Source organism: Dicentrarchus labrax, unplaced genomic scaffold, assembly GCF_905237075.1.
Source record: "Dicentrarchus labrax unplaced genomic scaffold, dlabrax2021, whole genome shotgun sequence".
NCBI lineage: Eukaryota > Metazoa > Chordata > Actinopteri > Moronidae > Dicentrarchus > Dicentrarchus labrax.
In genome coordinates, this window is record NW_026136715.1 from 16,947,052 (window position 1) to 16,965,643 (window position 18,592).

General features: G+C 39.9%; 3 protein-coding genes across 5 annotated transcripts; 2 read left to right on the plus strand and 1 right to left on the minus strand.

The window, feature by feature from the left end:
- The first annotated feature begins 1,207 nt into the window (after positions 1 to 1,207).
- dnase1l1l (deoxyribonuclease I-like 1-like) lies at positions 1,208 to 3,142 on the plus strand. Its single transcript, XM_051424198.1, has 8 exons — positions 1,208 to 1,367; positions 1,448 to 1,536; positions 1,658 to 1,744; positions 1,829 to 1,950; positions 2,260 to 2,372; positions 2,489 to 2,646; positions 2,778 to 2,874; positions 2,961 to 3,142. Exons 1-8 carry the CDS (start codon positions 1,227 to 1,229, stop codon positions 3,039 to 3,041), a joined length of 888 nt encoding a protein of 295 aa, XP_051280158.1. The 5' UTR covers positions 1,208 to 1,226; the 3' UTR covers positions 3,042 to 3,142.
- An 85-nt stretch (positions 3,143 to 3,227) lies between these two features.
- On the plus strand, positions 3,228 to 6,444 carry si:dkey-183p4.10 (midasin). 3 transcript variants are annotated; one of them, XM_051424194.1, is made up of 7 exons: positions 3,228 to 3,329; positions 3,513 to 3,698; positions 3,798 to 5,510; positions 5,605 to 5,671; positions 5,769 to 5,838; positions 5,944 to 6,063; positions 6,165 to 6,444. In XM_051424194.1, exons 2-7 carry the CDS (start codon positions 3,656 to 3,658, stop codon positions 6,276 to 6,278), a joined length of 2,127 nt encoding a protein of 708 aa, XP_051280154.1. In that variant the 5' UTR covers positions 3,228 to 3,329; positions 3,513 to 3,655; the 3' UTR covers positions 6,279 to 6,444. The 3 variants fall into 3 exon arrangements, with proteins under 3 accessions (XP_051280154.1, XP_051280155.1, XP_051280153.1); XM_051424195.1 differs by having other exon boundaries at positions 3,288 to 3,427; positions 5,772 to 5,838; XM_051424193.1 differs by having other exon boundaries at positions 3,289 to 3,427.
- Positions 6,445 to 11,308: 4,864 nt separating this feature from the next.
- Positions 11,309 to 17,045, minus strand: si:ch211-150o23.3 (deleted in malignant brain tumors 1 protein). Its single transcript, XM_051424196.1, has 8 exons — positions 16,627 to 17,045; positions 15,942 to 15,980; positions 15,549 to 15,857; positions 14,899 to 15,207; positions 13,766 to 14,080; positions 13,488 to 13,637; positions 13,337 to 13,410; positions 11,309 to 12,848 (listed from the first exon to the last, which is right to left on the minus strand). Exons 1-7 carry the CDS (start codon positions 16,655 to 16,657, stop codon positions 13,367 to 13,369), a joined length of 1,197 nt encoding a protein of 398 aa, XP_051280156.1. The 5' UTR covers positions 16,658 to 17,045; the 3' UTR covers positions 11,309 to 12,848; positions 13,337 to 13,366.
- Between the last annotated feature and the right edge of the window lie 1,547 nt (positions 17,046 to 18,592).

The following is an 18,592-nucleotide window of genomic DNA, read 5'->3' on the forward strand; positions in this document are numbered from 1 at the left end:
TTGAATTACAAGTAAATGTTCTGCATTTCAAATCTTATCTGAAAAATGTAGTTAAAACAACCAAAGTAAAACATTATGCAACCTACTGTCAGAGTTAAATATATAATATAATATAATATAATATAATATAATATAATATAATATAATATAATATAGTATAAAACAATATTGGATCATCATTACCGATGGATACATGTAAGCAGCATTTTAATACTGCAGCTGGTTGAGGTTGAACAAATTTGACCTACTATAGACAGTAATCTACAACAACACATTTTACAACATATTTTAAGAATCCATCATTTGTTTTTGTTTTTTTCATTTGACAGAGACACCTGAAGTGGGAAAGCCACCGGGCACCCTATCCGTCATATATTTCATATGTAAAATGATGAGGTAAATCACAAAATACAATATTTGCCTCTGATATAGAGTAAAAAGAAACCACCTGAAAGATTTTCTCAAGATTTATATTTCAATTATTAGTGCATAGGCAACACGGCTACTATAGAGAACTGTGCATATTTGTAACATATATTTTATTTTGGTTTCAGTTTACTTAAATCAGTATCAATAATCCACTTTTTCAGCTCGTCCTGTATGAGCCCATACACACATTTTGTCTACAAACATTGTGCACTAGTCACATTAGTCCAGGTTTAAATAATGAAGCACCCGCAGCACCGCAGCAGTGCTCAGCATTAGCTGTCTCGTGGTGTGATACTGGCACTCTGTGGTAACTGCCAGCTGCTCATGTCTAAGCTAAAATGACAGAACGATTCACAAATGTTCATGAAACTAACATGACATGACACATGGTACCATCTATTGTCTGATTACACTCAAACTTAGAGACAAAACACACTCAAAGCTGAACTCTCTGAGTGGGATGGAGCTATTGTTTATTGTATTCAGTGGTTTTAACTGTTCTAGATAAAGCTCCATTCTCAACAGGCACTGACACAGCACATCCACCACACAGATCTGCAGCCCCTGTCTTTCATCCACGTTTACCTGCATGTTCCCCAAATACACCACAGGTTATTGAAGAGATGGATCTTTGCTGGACTGGGGTCAGTCTCCCGGTGAGCCTGAAGGTAAGAGGCTGCAAAGCCGGTCCCGTGGGTGCAGATGGGGCGAAGAGGTTTTTGTAACATATTTCACAATGTGACAAAGAGGATCTTGCCAAACTCTCTTTTACTTACAGAGTGACAATCTTCTGCAAGATGAGGACTGCAGTTCTGCTGTTTGTTGTCGGGTTGTGTGCGTTGAACGTCACATCATCCCTGAAAATCTGCGCTTTCAACATTCAGAGCTTTGGCGAATCAAAGTCCAACAACAAGAAGGTTATGGGGATTCTCCTAAAGGTACTGTCCTGCAAGTGCGAAACATCTAGAGCACCAGCCATACAAAACTAGACAACTGATTTTCTTCTTTTGCTTCCAAGATTCTTTCTCGGTGTGACTTGTGTCTCATTCAAGAGGTCCGAGACTCTAAAGGAGAGGCCATACAAACTTTGGTGAAAGAGCTTAACAGGTGCAAGCTTTTGTGGATTGTGGGCAAGTTTAAAGGATCTGGTGAATCTTCTGTCTCATAAAACAACCTCCAATCAACACCTTAGAGTTTAAACTTATCTCATTTATGCTGTTGTAATCAGATTTCACAAATCCAACCCATACTCCTATGTGGAAAGTGAAAGGCTGGGAAGGAAGACCTACAAGGAGCAGTATGTCTACATTTACAGGTAACCCATTTCAAACAGAATCCCTTTGCTGTTAATAGTCAGTTTAATCCTTAATCGTCTTTTTTCCTCTTTCATTTTCTCCAGGAACAACATGTTGAAGGTCAAAGAGCATTATCAGTATCCTAAAGAAGAAGGAGATGGGAGCAATGAAACTGAAGTTTTCTCCAGAGAGCCTTTCATTGTTCGCTTTCACTCCCCTACAACATGTACGATGAAACAAAAGGCATTTGTGGAATTATACAGGAAAAGAAATTGCATGATAGTACACACTGGTATACCACATAATTGTTGGGACTATCCATGATGATAATCCATGATGTAAACATCATGACATGCTTTCCAAAAACCTGGATGTGCTGGGTGGATTACACCTTATTCAGATCCAGAACTTAAAGAATCAAAAATCTGGTTTACATTATGATCGTGTATTGAGGGATTTCAAAGTTCCTCTATGTTCCATGTGAACACCAAGTCCCAAATATGATTATACTTTTTTTTTGTTGTTGTTGTTGCAGTGATAAAGGATTTTGTCCTGATCGGGCAGCATACTTGTCCCAGAAATGCCATGAAGGAGATTGACCAGCTGTATACTGTCTTCAAAAGAATTCACAAGAAGTGGAAGACTGACGTAGGTTACCTCATTTTGGTCATTTGTTTATCTCCTGTTGGTTTCATATATAAGAGACATTATAAGTAATTTCGATCTGTTGAACTTCCCTTTTTGCTTCCTCTCCATTCACCCAGAATGTGATGATCTTAGGGGACCTGAACGCCGGCTGCAGCTACGTCACCATCAAGGGCTGGAGAGCTGTGCGCTTGAGGAGTGACCCCAAATTTCACTGGCTGATTGGAGATAAGCAAGACACTACTGTCCGCCAGAAGACACACTGTGCCTATGACAGGTCAGTGATTGCTGGAAACTGACTTTCATGTGCACTCTCTATAATAACATGTGATTGAAGACTTTGTGCTGTAGAGGTCCATCGCGTTGGACAAGGCTATGCTTTACAGTTTGGCTTTTACTTCCAAATAGGATCATTATCCACGGACATGAGATTATCTCTTGTATAGTGCCAGGTTCAGCTCAGCCGTTCAACTTTAAAGAGGATTTCCATCTCACCGAAGAGGAGGTAAACATGTCAAAAAGTATACCTTTCTTTAGTTCACTTATATACTGGCATTGAACAATAATCCTGTTCTTTTGATGGCACTTTAGGCTCTTGAGGTGAGTGATCATTTTCCTGTAGAAGTTGACCTGAAGCCTAATCATCGCTACCTCCTACGCAATGAGCTGTAAGACCACTCAGAACAACAATCTACAAACCAGGATGTCTCAATTTTAACTGTAGTTTTACTTGATTTTAGCTGTTAAAATAAATAAAATGACCTAATAGATTATTCACTGATAACAAGTGTTCTTTTGTAAAATGGCAAAGTGGCACTGCAACTCTTCTCAGTTATATAAGACACCATGAAACATGAGCTGTTTCCTCACGAAGGAGTTGCGTGTTCAACTGCTGCTTTTTATTGTGCATCTGAAACCAAAACCACATCAAAGCTGACATCATTTCATGAGCTCATGAAGGTATGTTCCTGCAGCAACACAAAACACAAAACATTACTTCTGAGATTTTAAGAAAGACGTTTCATACACCTCTTTGATCATCTTCACTTTTAAAAAAGGTAAGCTAACATAATATATACTTGTGTAGTCTTATCTTTAACCATTTAGTTTTAATGTGTAATTTATTTGCCGTCTGTTTGACAGGAAGCCACTCGCATCGACAACAGATGAGAGTTACATCGTGTTCTCTTCCTCTCTGAGCGAAGAGATCATCTGTGGCAATGCCTTAATGTTTGTCTTGCTATAACTGCGACCATATTAACTACTGTTGCCACCATTTCGTGAAGATGGAACAAAGTTTTTCTGATCTACTTAGTGATGCGTTTTCAGGTAAGAACCATCTCTTAATATTGTGGTATTTATTACCTTTTTTTTTTTTTTTTGCTATTTATGAAAGTATTTAATTTTCAAATAATGATGTTGTTACAGAAACATCTGTTCCATCATTCCCTGATGGGGATTTGGACTTTGAGAATTTAAATTTTGATGAAAGATTTGAGGACAAAACAGACATCTCTCATGAAAACTTAACAACAAAGGAAGAAGAGGCTCTGCAACAGGAAGCAATGCTTCAAACTGCAGTTCTGTCTGACATGGAAACTAGAGATATTTACATGGCTGAAAATGTGGATGAAGAGCAGTCTGATGAGGAGGGTTTTCAAGGTGTACGGGTCATGGGCATGGACAAAACACCGGAGGAGGATTACACAAGCTCAGATGGAGATTCTGAACAGGAAGGTTCTGTCTCTGGAGACGATGAGGAAGAGGATGAGGAAGAGGACATGGGAACAGGAGAGGAACCAGGGGATTTGTTGATGTCAGTCCACTGCGGCAACGAGTTCTGCGATGGTAATAAAGAGGACAGGCTCTTTGCTCAGGGACAACCTCTGGCCCCAGAGGGTGCCGAAAACCCTCAAGTTAGAAATGAGGAGCCAGGTGAGAGTGAGAGTGATGAGGAGGTGTCCTATTTTGAGAGAGTCCCCAAACGTGGCAGTGAGATGATGACAAAAGGTGACGGGTTCGAAGAGGATGAGCTAGAGAGGGAAGAGAAAAAGCGAGAGGACTCCTCTGATTCTGAGTGCGAGGGCATGAAAATTGAGCAAGTACAAAATGTTCTCGCTCAGTGTTTTGAGCGTGAGCTTGAAAATCCTTGCAGAGACGTCCCAGAGAAAGCCAGTGGTGTGGAGTGTCCCGAGATATCAGCGCAAAATCTGCAGGATCTTCTTGCTGAAGTTGACGGTGAGGAGTACGTAGAGAAAATGAAGGATTTCTCAGAAGAGGAGCACCAAGAGGCAGGTGAGAGCTTTGCAGATTACCCCTCAGACTTTTCTTCATGCGAATACGTAGAAAATGGAGGGAAAATTCAAGAAAGTAATCACCAGTCCATTGCAAAGCAGGACACCTGCCTGGAAAGAGGTGTGACAGATGCAACGACAATGGCAGGGGCCCAGGGCAACGATAAGGAGGGAGATGAGTATCTGTACAGCATAGATTTAGAGGTGGATGCTGATAAGTTCAGGAGCCTGCATGTGACAAATGGAGAAAAAGACAGAGGGGAAGTAGAGATTGGGTGTGATGACGGAGGTGAGACGGATGAGAGTGACTCCTACACCTCCAGTGATGATGAGGTCCAAGTGAGGAGAAGCGATGAGGAAGTCCTGGAAAACATGTGTCCACAGGGTCGCGAAAACAACACGCAACTGGAGGAGCTTCATGGTGGGAGCACTGCAGCGTTTGCCAGATGGAGCACATCTGACGACTACAGAGTGGATCCAGGAGATTTCAACATAAACTGGAATCTGGACGTGTTAACAACTGATACCCTTCTGTCTTTAGACCTGTTAACCACAGAGGACACAGACAAAGCGGAAACCCTGCTTTCAGATGTGACTGCTGCAGAAGACGTCAACACCTACTCAGCGGTACAGAGAGAGAACACAAAAACCACAAGCCCTTCTAACCAAGGGTCTCTGGATGACAGCTTTTTCTTCAACACCGAACTGGAGGCCTCTGAGATCTCTGAGATGGGACAGTTGGGAGATGACGAGTCTGAAGAGGACAGGAACTGGGAACAAGAGCAGGAGAGAATCAGGGCTTTCTATGAGTTTTATGACGACAGCGATGGAGAGAACGGAAGAGAAGGTGAGCCATGAAGAGGGCATAGTCTTTATATGGGAAAACATTCTTGTTGTATTCCACTATTCATCTGTTTATATTTGTGCTTTTTTTTTTATAGGACGGCAGATAAAAGTTCAGTTTTGTGCAGATCCATTGTCTCAAATCATTCACTATGAAACTGACAGGTAAGCAGTATATATATTATTTATTATTAATATATATCAAACTACAACCGGAACTGTAAACAGACAAAACCCCTCTGTCTGCTTCGTCCTTACTCAGCAGTGACAGAGATTCACTCAGCAGCTCCACTGACAGGGAGGAGGAGCTGAGCTCGGCAGAAACATCTGAGGTTTGCATGAGGACACACATGACCACACACATGCTAATGATCACATACACTAGATTAACTGCTATAGATTAACTGCTATAGATTAACTGCTTTGCCTTTTTCCAGGAATTAAGGGAGCCTGACGACACCGTGCAAATGAAACCTGTGTGTGATCCCCCAAAAACTCAGCTACCAGAGAATGTGCCAGATCTCTGCAACACACCAAACTGTACCAGGAAACACAAAGTGCGTACTCACTGGGCTTTTCTCAACATTCTCTCTGTTCATTTGTCCCTTAATTAGTTTGTTTGTTCAACCTCTCTGTCCGGTCTTTTTGTTTCCCACAGTGTCTCGACCTGCTGAAGCTGACACTGAAGATGGGTGTGGTGGTAGTGACGGGACTGATGATGTTCTGGTTGGCCACAGACGAGGCAGGCTGGTTCAGCCATGTGTTCTTTTAGGGCAAAGCCTATTTTTCTGGAAATGTGTTCAAATGCTTATAGATGATGAAAGAAAAATCCAAAATGACAATATTTTCTTGTAAAAATGCGATGTAAAGTCCCACACATTCAAATGTATGTTCTGTTATCTGTAATACGCTTAATAAAGATTTACCATTGTTTACAACGATGCTGATGTATCTGTGTTACTGTAGATGAATCATGTCAAGTAAAGCAGATTAAATCAGGACTAAATCTAATCATAATGTGGTGGACAGTAACTCAGTACTTTAAATTAATACAATTTTGAGACTTGACTTGTACTTTAATATTAATATAATATAATATATATAGTTTTTATATTTTCTACTTTTTTCTGCTTCTACTCTTCATCATCACAGTTCATCATCGTCTACTTTTTACTCCTGTAAAAGTATCTGATAGTTACTGGTCAAAAGAAATATACAATAGATTGTTACAGATTAAACTACACAACATTACATAAAAGGCTTTTATATGTTAATAAATCAGTAATAATCTGTTCTTTTATTTTGTTATACTTTCTTTGATAATACTGCTATACTTTCATTGTAATAATATTCGCTTTAATATTTCTATCATTATTAGTATTAGTAGTCGATGTAACATCACTAACCTGCGGGTGGCGCTGTTACATTTCTGGAAAGTAACGAGGATAAAAAATAAATCGTAAAAAGAAGAAATTGTCAAACGGAAACGGAAGTGATGTAGAACATTTCTGAACGTGCGAATGTTTTAAAGACACGGTTAAACAAACGAGGGCGGGGTTTAGCCTCTCGAAGCCTCCAAGCCCCCGTTCGACTCCATACAGCGACATCCCGTGCGCCAAAACGAACGTCCCGGTGGGAGGAGTTATGGCTGTTATGTTTTGTTTTTTGGTTTTTTTTGGGGCAAACGAAAGTCTTCACCGAAACCAGAACATGCAAATAACACAACACAGAAAGCAGAACGAATAAATCAAATTAAAACAATGTCTTCGCTCAGCAACAAGTCCGCGCAGGAAATCAGCGAGCTGCTGGATGAATACGGGATAAAGCACGGCCCCGTGGTCGGTGAGTGGACCACCGTCAACCGTCACTTTGCGCCCGTTTTTTTTGTTTTTTGAATCAACGGTTAACGGCAGTTAATTCCACACAAGCCCCCCCGCTGTAATGGCGACCACCTCCTGTTGTTCTCTGTTTGTAAAGTGTAACTCATGTGGCTTGTTTTGTACCCAGACTCCACCAGAGGTCTGTATGAGAGGAAGCTGAAAGAGGCGATGGCCAAAGGGAAAAGAGCGAAACCGTCACCTGATAAAACCTTCTACAGAGAGGAGGGTAACTACAACAAACAAACAAACAAACAGCAGTGAATACTAACTCTACACTTACACTGATGTATTGAAAAGGTTGAATGAAAGCAACAAGTGTGTCAAAACTCTACTGGAGCCCTTTTTCACAGCAGCCTCCTGCCATGATACAGTAGGGTAAACACAGGTGTAACTAATGGTACTGATTGAGGTTCAGTTCCATTTAGTGTAGCAGAGCCTTTCCAGAGAGCCAGCAGACACAATAGCAGCCCCCCTGACTCTGTTTGAGCTGAATGGACCTGGACCTGAACTTGGTGTCACTGGTAACAGCTGTGGATTAGGGCTGCAGGATTTGGTAGAAACACAATATTGTGATTATTTTGTGACAGATATTACGATATAATTAGTGTGGGAAGGATTTATGTATCGCAAATCACTCTTGTTCACGTCATGGCTGCTGTGAAAAAGGTCTATCATGTGTCATTTCACATTCCTCAGAGTTGAGTCTCATATTTTACAGAAGGATTAAATAGGAGTCATTATTGTAGCAAATGTGAATGGAGAACTGTATTTCAAACTCTGAATACAGAGTTTGAGATTTGTTTTTTTTTTACATATTTGCAAATCTGGTTACACACAAGTTTTGAGATACAGTTACACAACTCTCACATTTGTAAATAGTTTTGCTACAATAATGGTTCCATAGACATTAACCTAATTTTAAGAAGGGTAAAAACTGAAGCAGATATTCTGACTCAATCCTTTTTTAACGTCAAAGGGACCTTCCTGGTTAAGAAAAAGTATATAAAACATTGGATATTATACTTCCCATAATGCAGCTACCACAGGCTCCCTTTTAGAACATTTTAAAGTCTTAATCCAGAGCCACAGAAGACATAACTTTTAATGTTTTCACAGTCTAATCCTCCTCGTGACGATTAAATGGGTCTTCATGTGTAAAATCTGTTAATTGTCCCTAAATATCTACATCCATAACTATAATATCTAGACATTATAACAATTTCTAAAGTTATATCCATTATACATAATGGACCGCAGAGCAAAACAACTGCAAACATCCGTGCTGCTGGTATGTTTAAATGAATCCGATCAGATACTGGATAGTACTTACCTGTATTAATGTGCCTCTTTTGTTATGAGTGTGGGAAATATTACAATGGAAATGTACGCTTTGAACACCCTGACATTGAGCCTTATGTTTGTGTTTTCATTTCAGCGGAGGAAGTCACCTACGTTTACAGGACACCTGTAAGTATCACAGTTTACTCTGCTTTGTTTTGTTTTTTTATTTGAGTGTGAACAGACTGGAAAGAGACATCTAAAGAAAACTAGCTTCCTGCTTGACTTTATATAGCAGATACATACATTTTTTATATATGTATAGTTTTAGCCGAACATTACATTCATACATTTTTGATGAAGAGTGTTGATTAAAATTTCCTTTCCTGTCAACTACAAATGAAATATGAAAAATTAAATAGTACTTGTTGGGCATGTAGGTATCAAAACTGTCATAAAATCTCACTCTTTATTAACACTGCTTCCAAATGCAGGTGCAAGGTGCTGGAGACAGGTCAGTTCTACATATATTAGCCTTTCTTCTATTTCAGAAAATCTAATTAGCAAATCAGTCAATCAATTATTTTTGTCCTCTGTCTATCTAGTGGGTCTTACATGAGGTCAAGACCACAGTGGACTGAGAGGGAATATGAACATGAGTAAGTTGTTATTCTACAAACCTGTTGTTGTCTCAGTTGTTTAGCAGTAAAACAATATCACATGTTGTGTTTCATGTCGCTCTACAGGCAGTCCTACACAAGGTCAACGCCTGAATACAGAGGAAGGGATTTTGCTGACGAGTAAGTGTATTTATGAGTTTTGTTAAATTGTCTTTGACTCCTACAGAGATTGCATATTCATTGTAATAGACATATCTAACAATGATTTTATTATTGTGTCAGATATCAACATTTTTTCAATTAATCAAAGTGGTGGAAAGTAACTAAGAACACTTACTTGAGTACAAATTTTAGGTACTTGTACTTTACGACTACTTCATACTTCTACTGCATTACAGTTCAGTACTGTTGACTCCACTGCATTTATGTGACAGCTATAGTAACCGGTTACTTTAAATATTAAGATTTTACATACAAACCATGATGAGTCTATAAAATACGGTTTCATTTTCTGTTAAAATCGCATTGATTGTCCCAATGGAGGGGTGGGGGGGCGGCACTGTAACTCTAGTGCCACACTTACAGGTCAAAACAAGGTCACATTTGGTTACTGCTGGATTGATGGAGAATTTTAATCACGTACTGTAAGCGTAACTCTCTTTATTTCCCTTTCAGACCCTACATGTACGACACGCCGGCCACTTACAGAAACTCCTCTTTGAAATCAACACCCATGAAATCCGGTCACGATGCTTCGAAGGCACCCAAGTCGTCTCGCCTCATCCCACTGTGGGTGCAGTTTCTGTTCTTCCTAGCTGTGGCCGTCTTCCTCTACATAGTTTTTTCCAGTATGGAGACGAATGAATCCATCAAAGGAATCGAATGATTTTTTTTTTTTTTTTTTTTTTAATGAATGCTCGTTTTATGGGGTTGTTACTTTATACTTTATTATGCGTTTTAATTGGAGGAATGTATTTTGGTTAATGGCTTTATTTTAGACATTGCTGAAATTGTGGTTGATGCAATATTTGTGTGCATTTTTATAATTGCAGTTTATTTGCTTGCTTATGCTTAAGTGTAAAATACCTAAATTGTCAGTAGGTTTCAGTACCACCACTAGAACAGATGAGGACAGCTGTTTATCGATACAGATGGTTTCAGTGTGATCTGTTGAGGTTTTGGAGATGATCACAGTGAATATATCTGCATTGGAAGATCACACTTTATGAAAACTGACTTTTTTTTTAAATCCACATGCAATTTCTTGACAGGAAATATCCTATAATATCACACCAGCACAAATCTCTCTTTAGAGGTAATAGACTATTGTTTAAATTTGAGTTGCCATCAAGAGAATTGGTCATTTCACCAGATTTTAAGAAACCTTTAGTTATTTTTCTCTTATTAACAGAATATGTCCATATCTCAAAAACACAAACTTGTGTGTATTTAACAATTGGCAGTACAGAATCAAAGCTATTTCTACTTGTATCCCAAAATGATTCTTTTCTTCAGTGTTACAGTACTTGGTAACAAGGGTGTCTAAAAGTCTACAATTCTATAATGTGTATGTTAATTCACAAATCTTTGTAGTTTATATAATCTTGGGGTACAACAGTGGGGACAGTTTTCAGACCAGCTGTAATTCAAGTGCCTCAGTGGTTTTCTTTAAGGAATAATTGGGATATAATTAATGCTTTTTTTTTTATCCTGGGGGGGGGGGTATTAAATTGCACTGTTTATACGAGCTGTAATGTTTATGAAAACATCAACATGTTTTGTTTCGCTAGACTCAGTTCAGAGATATCACACTTTTGTACTACGTAACCCAACCGTTACATCCTGTAAGTTTGATGTGATTTGTTTTGCTGTCTCATGAGTCAAATTATAAAAGAGCTTGTACATGTAAAAAAAAAATGAAATAATTGAGGGTATAAAAATAAATTGGCTATATTATGCATTATGTTAAAAGTTTTTTCCTCTTGTGCAGTTTGATCTGTACAAAACTGACTGAACCCAAAAGCTCCAACAACAGCAGCATTTTAATCAACTACAGCTTCTATTTACACACCTTTAAGTGCAGCAATGTACATATTGTAAATGACATAAGATGCATAGTAGGGTTAGACTTAAAATACAAAGACATCTTCTAATCCTTTAAGGATCCTTGATCTGTTGAAGCGGGTACATAATAAGCTAGTGGAGCTTGTGGTAATAAATACAAAACATTGGGCCTCAAGCAAGAAGCACTCGTACAAACATATTTGTTCTTAAGTGGCTGGTATGACTGAGATCTTGTGGCATTAAACAATTTTCTGTTTTTTTTTAATTTTCTCTTGGGCACAAACAATTTAGGGAGTCGTACAATTAGTCCGCTGTTATCCAAACACGTTTTTCACTAAAGGATTATATCTCCCCTTACTATAGAGACATTTTGAGTTTACTATGTAAATTATACTTCATAATTACATTAGTATGTTTGACTGTACAGTCTGAATTATAGCTCTTAATGTATCATGTAGCCTAAGGATGCCATCATTAATTTAAATATGCTATTAATGGGGTTCTCTTCACATTCAGGAGTGTGTAGGTCGCTGTCTAGGGGAACATCCTCTGTTGCAATATTGTCTTCTATCGTCTGTTATCGTGATGGAGACTTCCATTTGACCCTCATGGTCATCGTTAGCCTTGCTTTTCATTTTAAACCACTTATTATTGATTTCAGCAACAGTACAACCCTCCGGTGACACGGCGTTGACAGCACTCATTATTTTCTACCCAGTCCTTGGCTTAAGCAGGTCCTTTAATTCAACTCCTGACACTGTTAAAAACAATCTCCAAGGGCACAACTTTAATCTGCGAGCTCAAGTTCTTTTTACTCTTCTGTACCATTTTAAATGAACGAACACATGGGGCAGGCTGTGTAGCCTTTTATGGTATTATCGGGGTGTGTTAGTGAGCTTTCAGTTCTCATAAACACTTGCTCCATTACACACAGGTGGCATTCATCATTTTTACGCAGGTGATTTACACAGACGTTAGGCGCGTTTACTGAAAATGAGGTAGCACACTCATTTGAGCCCACCACACAAAAAGAAAGTTAAGATAAGGATACGAAAATGTTCTTGCATGAGGCCCAATGTTTTTAATATACACAGACCTGAGGAACCCATGTCACAGTTTCCCCAGTATAGCTTTTAGTAGCAGTTGTCCACACATACATCTCGGGTCATGGCAGTGGCCAAGTCAGAGGGAATCTGTAGTCTAGCTTGAACCAACACTGACCTTGAAGTGAAAACAGTTTTTACGGTCTGTCAGTTCTCTGTGGCCATTAGCCTATGATCCCAGCAGTTGCACTAGCCTAAAGTCTTGTTTGAAAGAATACTGGTCTTAGATAGGTCTATGTTAGAGTCCAATAAAAACTGTGCCTCATCGAAACTGTACTGAACTGGGTCCAGCTCGTGCCTCTTCCAATAGTGTGATGGAGGACCGACCAAGCTGTTTGGTTCTGTGTTACGTCCTCTGCCAACTGAATCCACGATGGACACTGTGTGAGCCTTCTGTCTGTTAATGAAAGAAGAAACACAAAATGCTTCCCTTAATTCACTAGTGTTGCACAATCAAGAATATGGACACAGACGATAAAAAATTAAATATTACAGTGTCTACAAAAAGTATTTAATCCCGCTTGGAAGTTTTCATGTTTTATTCTTTTACAATATTGAATCAAAGTAGATTTAATGTGGGGTTTTTTTTGCACTGACTAACAAAAAATACCCTTCAGATATATACAAAGACATCTAAATTAATTACCCAAATAAAACATTTGCATATGTGGTCATCCCCTTTAACTGGACGCACCTCATCATTACTAGTGCCAATTAGTTTCAGAAGTCACATAGGTCCGACAGTATCGTGGCAAAACTTACATGATGAGGACAAAAGAAAGCTCCAAGGAACTAATAAGGTGATTAAAACGCATCATGAAAACCTCCAAGGGGTAAATACCATTTCATAGGCACTGTATGAGTAAGAATCATGACCTCCATTACCTGTAGTAATCAGCTGCCCGCATACCCCCGTCATAGCTTGTTAATTGATAAGGCAACATAAGTGTTGTCCACACCTGTAGACAGAAGCACATCTATTACTCTGCTTTTAAAATGTCATTTCTGTCTAAGGGAGGTGGAAAAGGGAACTTACAGGTTCTGGTCTCTCGTTCCAGTTCAGAGGGCTTCTTCTCCTTGTTACACAGCACCTTGGCCACAATGATTATAACGATGACGGCTACAACAAATGTAAGGCCAGACACAAGCCAGCTGATCACCATTGGACTGAGGACTGGATCTGGGTCTGAGGGGGAGAGGACTTCACTGTAAGTTACATACAGGATGGCTTTTCATAGTTAGACTTTAATCTACGGCCAAACAAAAAAAACAGACGCAAAACAACTATAATAACTATAATATTATCAGTTTCACCTCTGATGGCTATAGGCAGGGGCTGGCTTTCTCTGGACACGAAGGTGCGTCCCCCCAGCTGGACCCGATACAGGCAGTAGTAATAGCCCTCGTTGGAGCTCTGGGCGTTGGGAAATGTGAACGTGACGGACGGGGTGAGGGCAGGCAGGGACTGGCGCACTGTGCCGTTGGAGCGGATCAGACGCAGCTGGAAGGAACCTCCAGGGTACTGATGCGGGGTGGAGCAGGTGATGTTAAAACTGTGGCCTTTAAGGACGGAACCAGCCGGGGCCTCAGTGGACGTGTTGTACCAGTGGTGGGGGGTCAGGACCTCCACTTTGATCAGGCGAAAAGAAATTTAATAGGTTATTCAGGGTAACACATAGTTTTGAGAAAGGAAAAAAAAAAAGTACCGCCTCTCTTGAAAAGATAACTTGGGCCTTAGCCATAGAAATACAATGTTCCTTCTACCACTTGAATGTTTTTATCATATATTTTAAAATATAATGGCCTTTTCAATGAGGTTACAGCCATGCCTGTTGATTTTAGCTAATAAATAACCACTGAGAGTCCTATATTAACAATAAACAAGAAAATTCTGAACATTAACATCAGGCCACAGCTATTCACATGTAAACATTTTGAGCCATGTTCAAGTCAATTTTCTTCCACTTTAACTGCGTAACTACAATCATTGTGTGTTGAGCTGAAAGTGCTGCCTAAACGCTAGTGACCTGAACGCATCCTGTTTAGACACAGGAGGAGAACTGAAATGTGCTGCTGCTAACGTGCTGCTCATGCTGAGCCTCCTGTGTAGACACGGAGTAAAGTGTCATCGTGTGACGTCTTTGACAGAAGAAGCCCGTGAGATGAAGTTCAAAATTCAGAGCTAGTAAATGGACTTTTGTGCTTAGATTACGTATATTGTTACACATACTACACCCAATGGTCAACAATGGACTTCCATCCAGCTTTGATGTGCCGTAAGTTAGGAGTACAGGACTTTAATAAAATGAAATCAAACCTGATTCATGGATAGGAACTTCAGGTTCCATCGAGAATAAAATGTCTCATATAAATTGCACAACAAAACAATGTGCTATTGAAATGGGCATTGGTGTTAATCTGCATTAGACAATGCAGTTACGACTCACCAACAGTGATGTTAATGGAGTTGCTGGGTGGAGAGCTGAGCAGCTGAGAAGGGAAGCCGCCCTTGATCCTGTACCGACAACTGTAGCTGCCCTGGTGGAAGGTCTCTATGTCGGACAGTGTCAGCTCCACTCTGGTCTGGGTCTGGTCCGCCCTCTGTGTAACCAGTGGGGTGGACACTCCATGCTTGTACAGGTGGAAGTCACTGAGGTGGTGACCCAGCAGAACACTGCAGCTGAAGCGAACAGCCTCCCCGGGACAGAACACAGTGTGAGGCGAAAGCAGGGTGAGGGTGGGCATTAAAAGGGTACCTGAGAGGAAAGACAGGTTAATCACAGAATGTGACTGACACCATAAAATCATGTTTATGTTATGACAGTGGTGTGTATTCTGCTGATGCTGTAAGCCTTCTGGTAAACTGAATAGGTCAATGGACAGGTGGATATGTAGATGCTGGTCAAGTTTGACCAATTAACACTCTGACCTGGACATAAGACACTGCAGGATAACATATGAACATGCCTCAGTGCCTTAGATAATATCTGTCTATTCCAGCTATTTGTTTAGATTAAATACTCAGTTTAAATAAACGAGTCAAGCATCTGGCACTGCTCCTTGTTAAATGAAATGCATCAACAGAGCAGAGTCTCACCTGAGCATTTCACCCCTGCATCATTCTCATGGGTGCAGTAGGGGTTACTGTGCAGGACGACAGCACAGCGGGTCAAACTGGACTCGTGTCCAGAGCACTGGACATGCCGTAGCCAGATCTCTCCCCTGCCTGCACCAAATACTGCACCATTAAGGGCAGATTCAGCTAAGCCACAGCCCAGCTCCAGGCACACCACATCAGCCTCCCGGAGGTCCCAGCCATGGTCACAGACAGTCCCCCACTGGTCATGGCGGAGCACCTCAACTCTGCCAGAACACTTGTTCTCCCCGTCCACTAGCCTGACCCCACCTGTGGATCAGAGACAACGTTACTAGGACAGAAAGTGGGTGAACGGCTGGTGATGCAGCAGGTTTATATCAATCCCAGGCTTACCAAACGCAGCAACTCCATCCCACAGAACACCAAACAGGCCTGTGAGGAAATTAAACATACAAATTATCATCAGGCAAATACACAAGTTGTTCAGTTTGAGAGGCGTTGATTCAACTTTATGATCATTTTGAGGGCTGTGGTGTTATTGAATAGTACTGCATTACACACAGAGGTGTTTCTAATACCTATTTAACTATAACATGAGGTTGTACTAAACACCTCTCAGTATAATACAATACTACAGCCTCCGACATAACTATACATTTTAATTAACGCCTCCCTAAAACAAACACCGAACAATATAACCTTTATGAGGGTAACTAAATTACTGTTGTATTAGACTGCTTTAATTTGAGAGAGCTAACGCTAGGTGGACCCAAAATATTATCAACTGTATGTGTATATTACAACAGTAAGCGTTAAATAAAACGTTATTAGATTGTCAAAAATGTCAAGTCATAGCATAATTACAGGATACTTCGGAGGTCAGAAACACAAAAAAACACTATATTGTCTTTGACGAATATAAGGCAGTAACCAATTTAACAGAGCAAACTGCAGCTCGAACAAGAGCTGGTTAAGTTGTCCCGTTGCATAATGAACCGAGAGCCACCTCTCTGGTCCTGCCGCGGAGCTAGCTGGCAAAACAGGCTTAAGGTAACCAGGAATAGGCGCCTCGGCTTACCTGTTAAAAGGATATGGAGGAAGCTGAGCATCGTTCCCCTCACCCTTCCATCACACGGCCGGGTGGGAAGGAGCCCCGTTGTCCTGGTGATGATTCTGACAGCCGTTGAACGCTACCGATCGCACGAGACATTAGATAGCTTGTGTGCTACAAACGCTTGGATTAATTTAACTGGGAAGCTAACGGCTAGGTTACCTGGACCAACTGCCGGCCGTTACAGGCATTGTCGAGACACTGAGGGAAATGCTAACGTTAAACGGAGACAAATTTAAGTTTCTCTCTCGAGATTGTGGTTGTCATAATAACATGGTGTCGGTGAGAGGGGTCGGGTCAGCGTTAGGGAACCGTTTAGGGAACTGCTACCTGCCGTCAGGCCGCCATAGTACGTCAATGGTCGCTGAGCCGTTCTCCCTGCGGCAGACAGAGGTCACCATAAACCGCAGCGCTGCGTGTAAACCCATTAGTTCCTCCTAACAGGGGAGTAATGGATTACATGTAACTCACTTAACGTTATGTAATTGAGGATACAACAAAGGATAAGAGTTTCTTTTAGTTATAATATAAAATACATATATTAAAAAAGATTGGAGAGCAGAGGACAAAGTTTTGATGCTAAAAATCTTCAGTTTTTCCATCTTTTTAAAGGTTACATTGTTAAATTAATCTTAAATCAATACTTATTATTGGCATTTCTTTTCTCTTGTCTTTATTTGCATATTTGATGTTGAGGTAATCCAAAGTAATGGAAAGTAATCTGGTTACATTACTTTAATATTGTGATATTTGGTGAATTGGGTAATTAGTAATTACATTTTTAAATAGCTACAAACCCTACCCTAGAGAGTGATTGTATAATGGTATATTTTAATAATTATACACTTGATTAATCCAACAAACCAACTTTCTATAGAAACACAGAAATTAAGTGATTATGGAGATCAGTTTGCTCATCATGGTTGCTGCTCCTCACCCAGTCTATAAAGTCTTCTGTGGCTCTGGAGGAGCACTCAAATAAAGCATTTACTCTTTTCTATTTCCTTTTTGAAATGTATCTTGAATTTGCTGAATAGTCTTATTGAGTAGTTGTGACATTTTGACATGAAACAGCAGGGTAGGTTTTCACAGTGCCACCTCACTGACTCCCTCTTTCAGCCACATGACCCATTTGTGTCAAGTCTCCTCTGTATTTCACTTCCAACGCCATGACCATGGCCTGGATCAGTTATGCAATATAAAAGAGCGCCTTGCATTTTTAATTAAATTACCACACAGCAAATCTGGAGCCAGTTAAGTGTTCCAGCCCAGATCGAGTACTGCTGTCTCATAATAAGTCACAATGGGTGTATAAGCTTCTTTACTAATGGTAAATACCTAATTTACTTATGCTTCAAACATAGATTATAATTAGGTTTCACCTTTTCAAGTCTATCTTAATACAATACTACATGCCATGTGTAAACTGAAAGCATAACTGGTCCCTGTAATTGTTCCTCCTGTACATACTGGCTACAGATACATAACTAACTCTGCAATTAATTCTTCTTTTTACATTTTATTTAGCTAAATGTGTACAGATTTACTTTCACTTTGGTATCAAATATTATTTTTAGATGTTAATTATAGTCGTAATTAGTCAAAAAGGGAAAATACTGTCTGTGGAAACACAAAGAGGGAATTTCATACTTAAGGATGAGTTGTTATAATATTTGATCAACTTTATCAACATTTGTGTAGCAGCAGAATTGATGACGTAATAAGAAATTTAGACTAACTTTACTAATGAGGAAGAGAAACAACAGCAAAAACTTGCAGCCTAAGAATGTGCTTATTAATCACCTATAACTGATCTATAAAGCATTAGTAAATGATTTCTAGAATTAATAAAAACATGAATTTCAACTTATAAAGCGTTTATAAAGGATGACGTATTTTAAAGTGGTCCCCTGTTGTAGTGGGAGGAACAGCC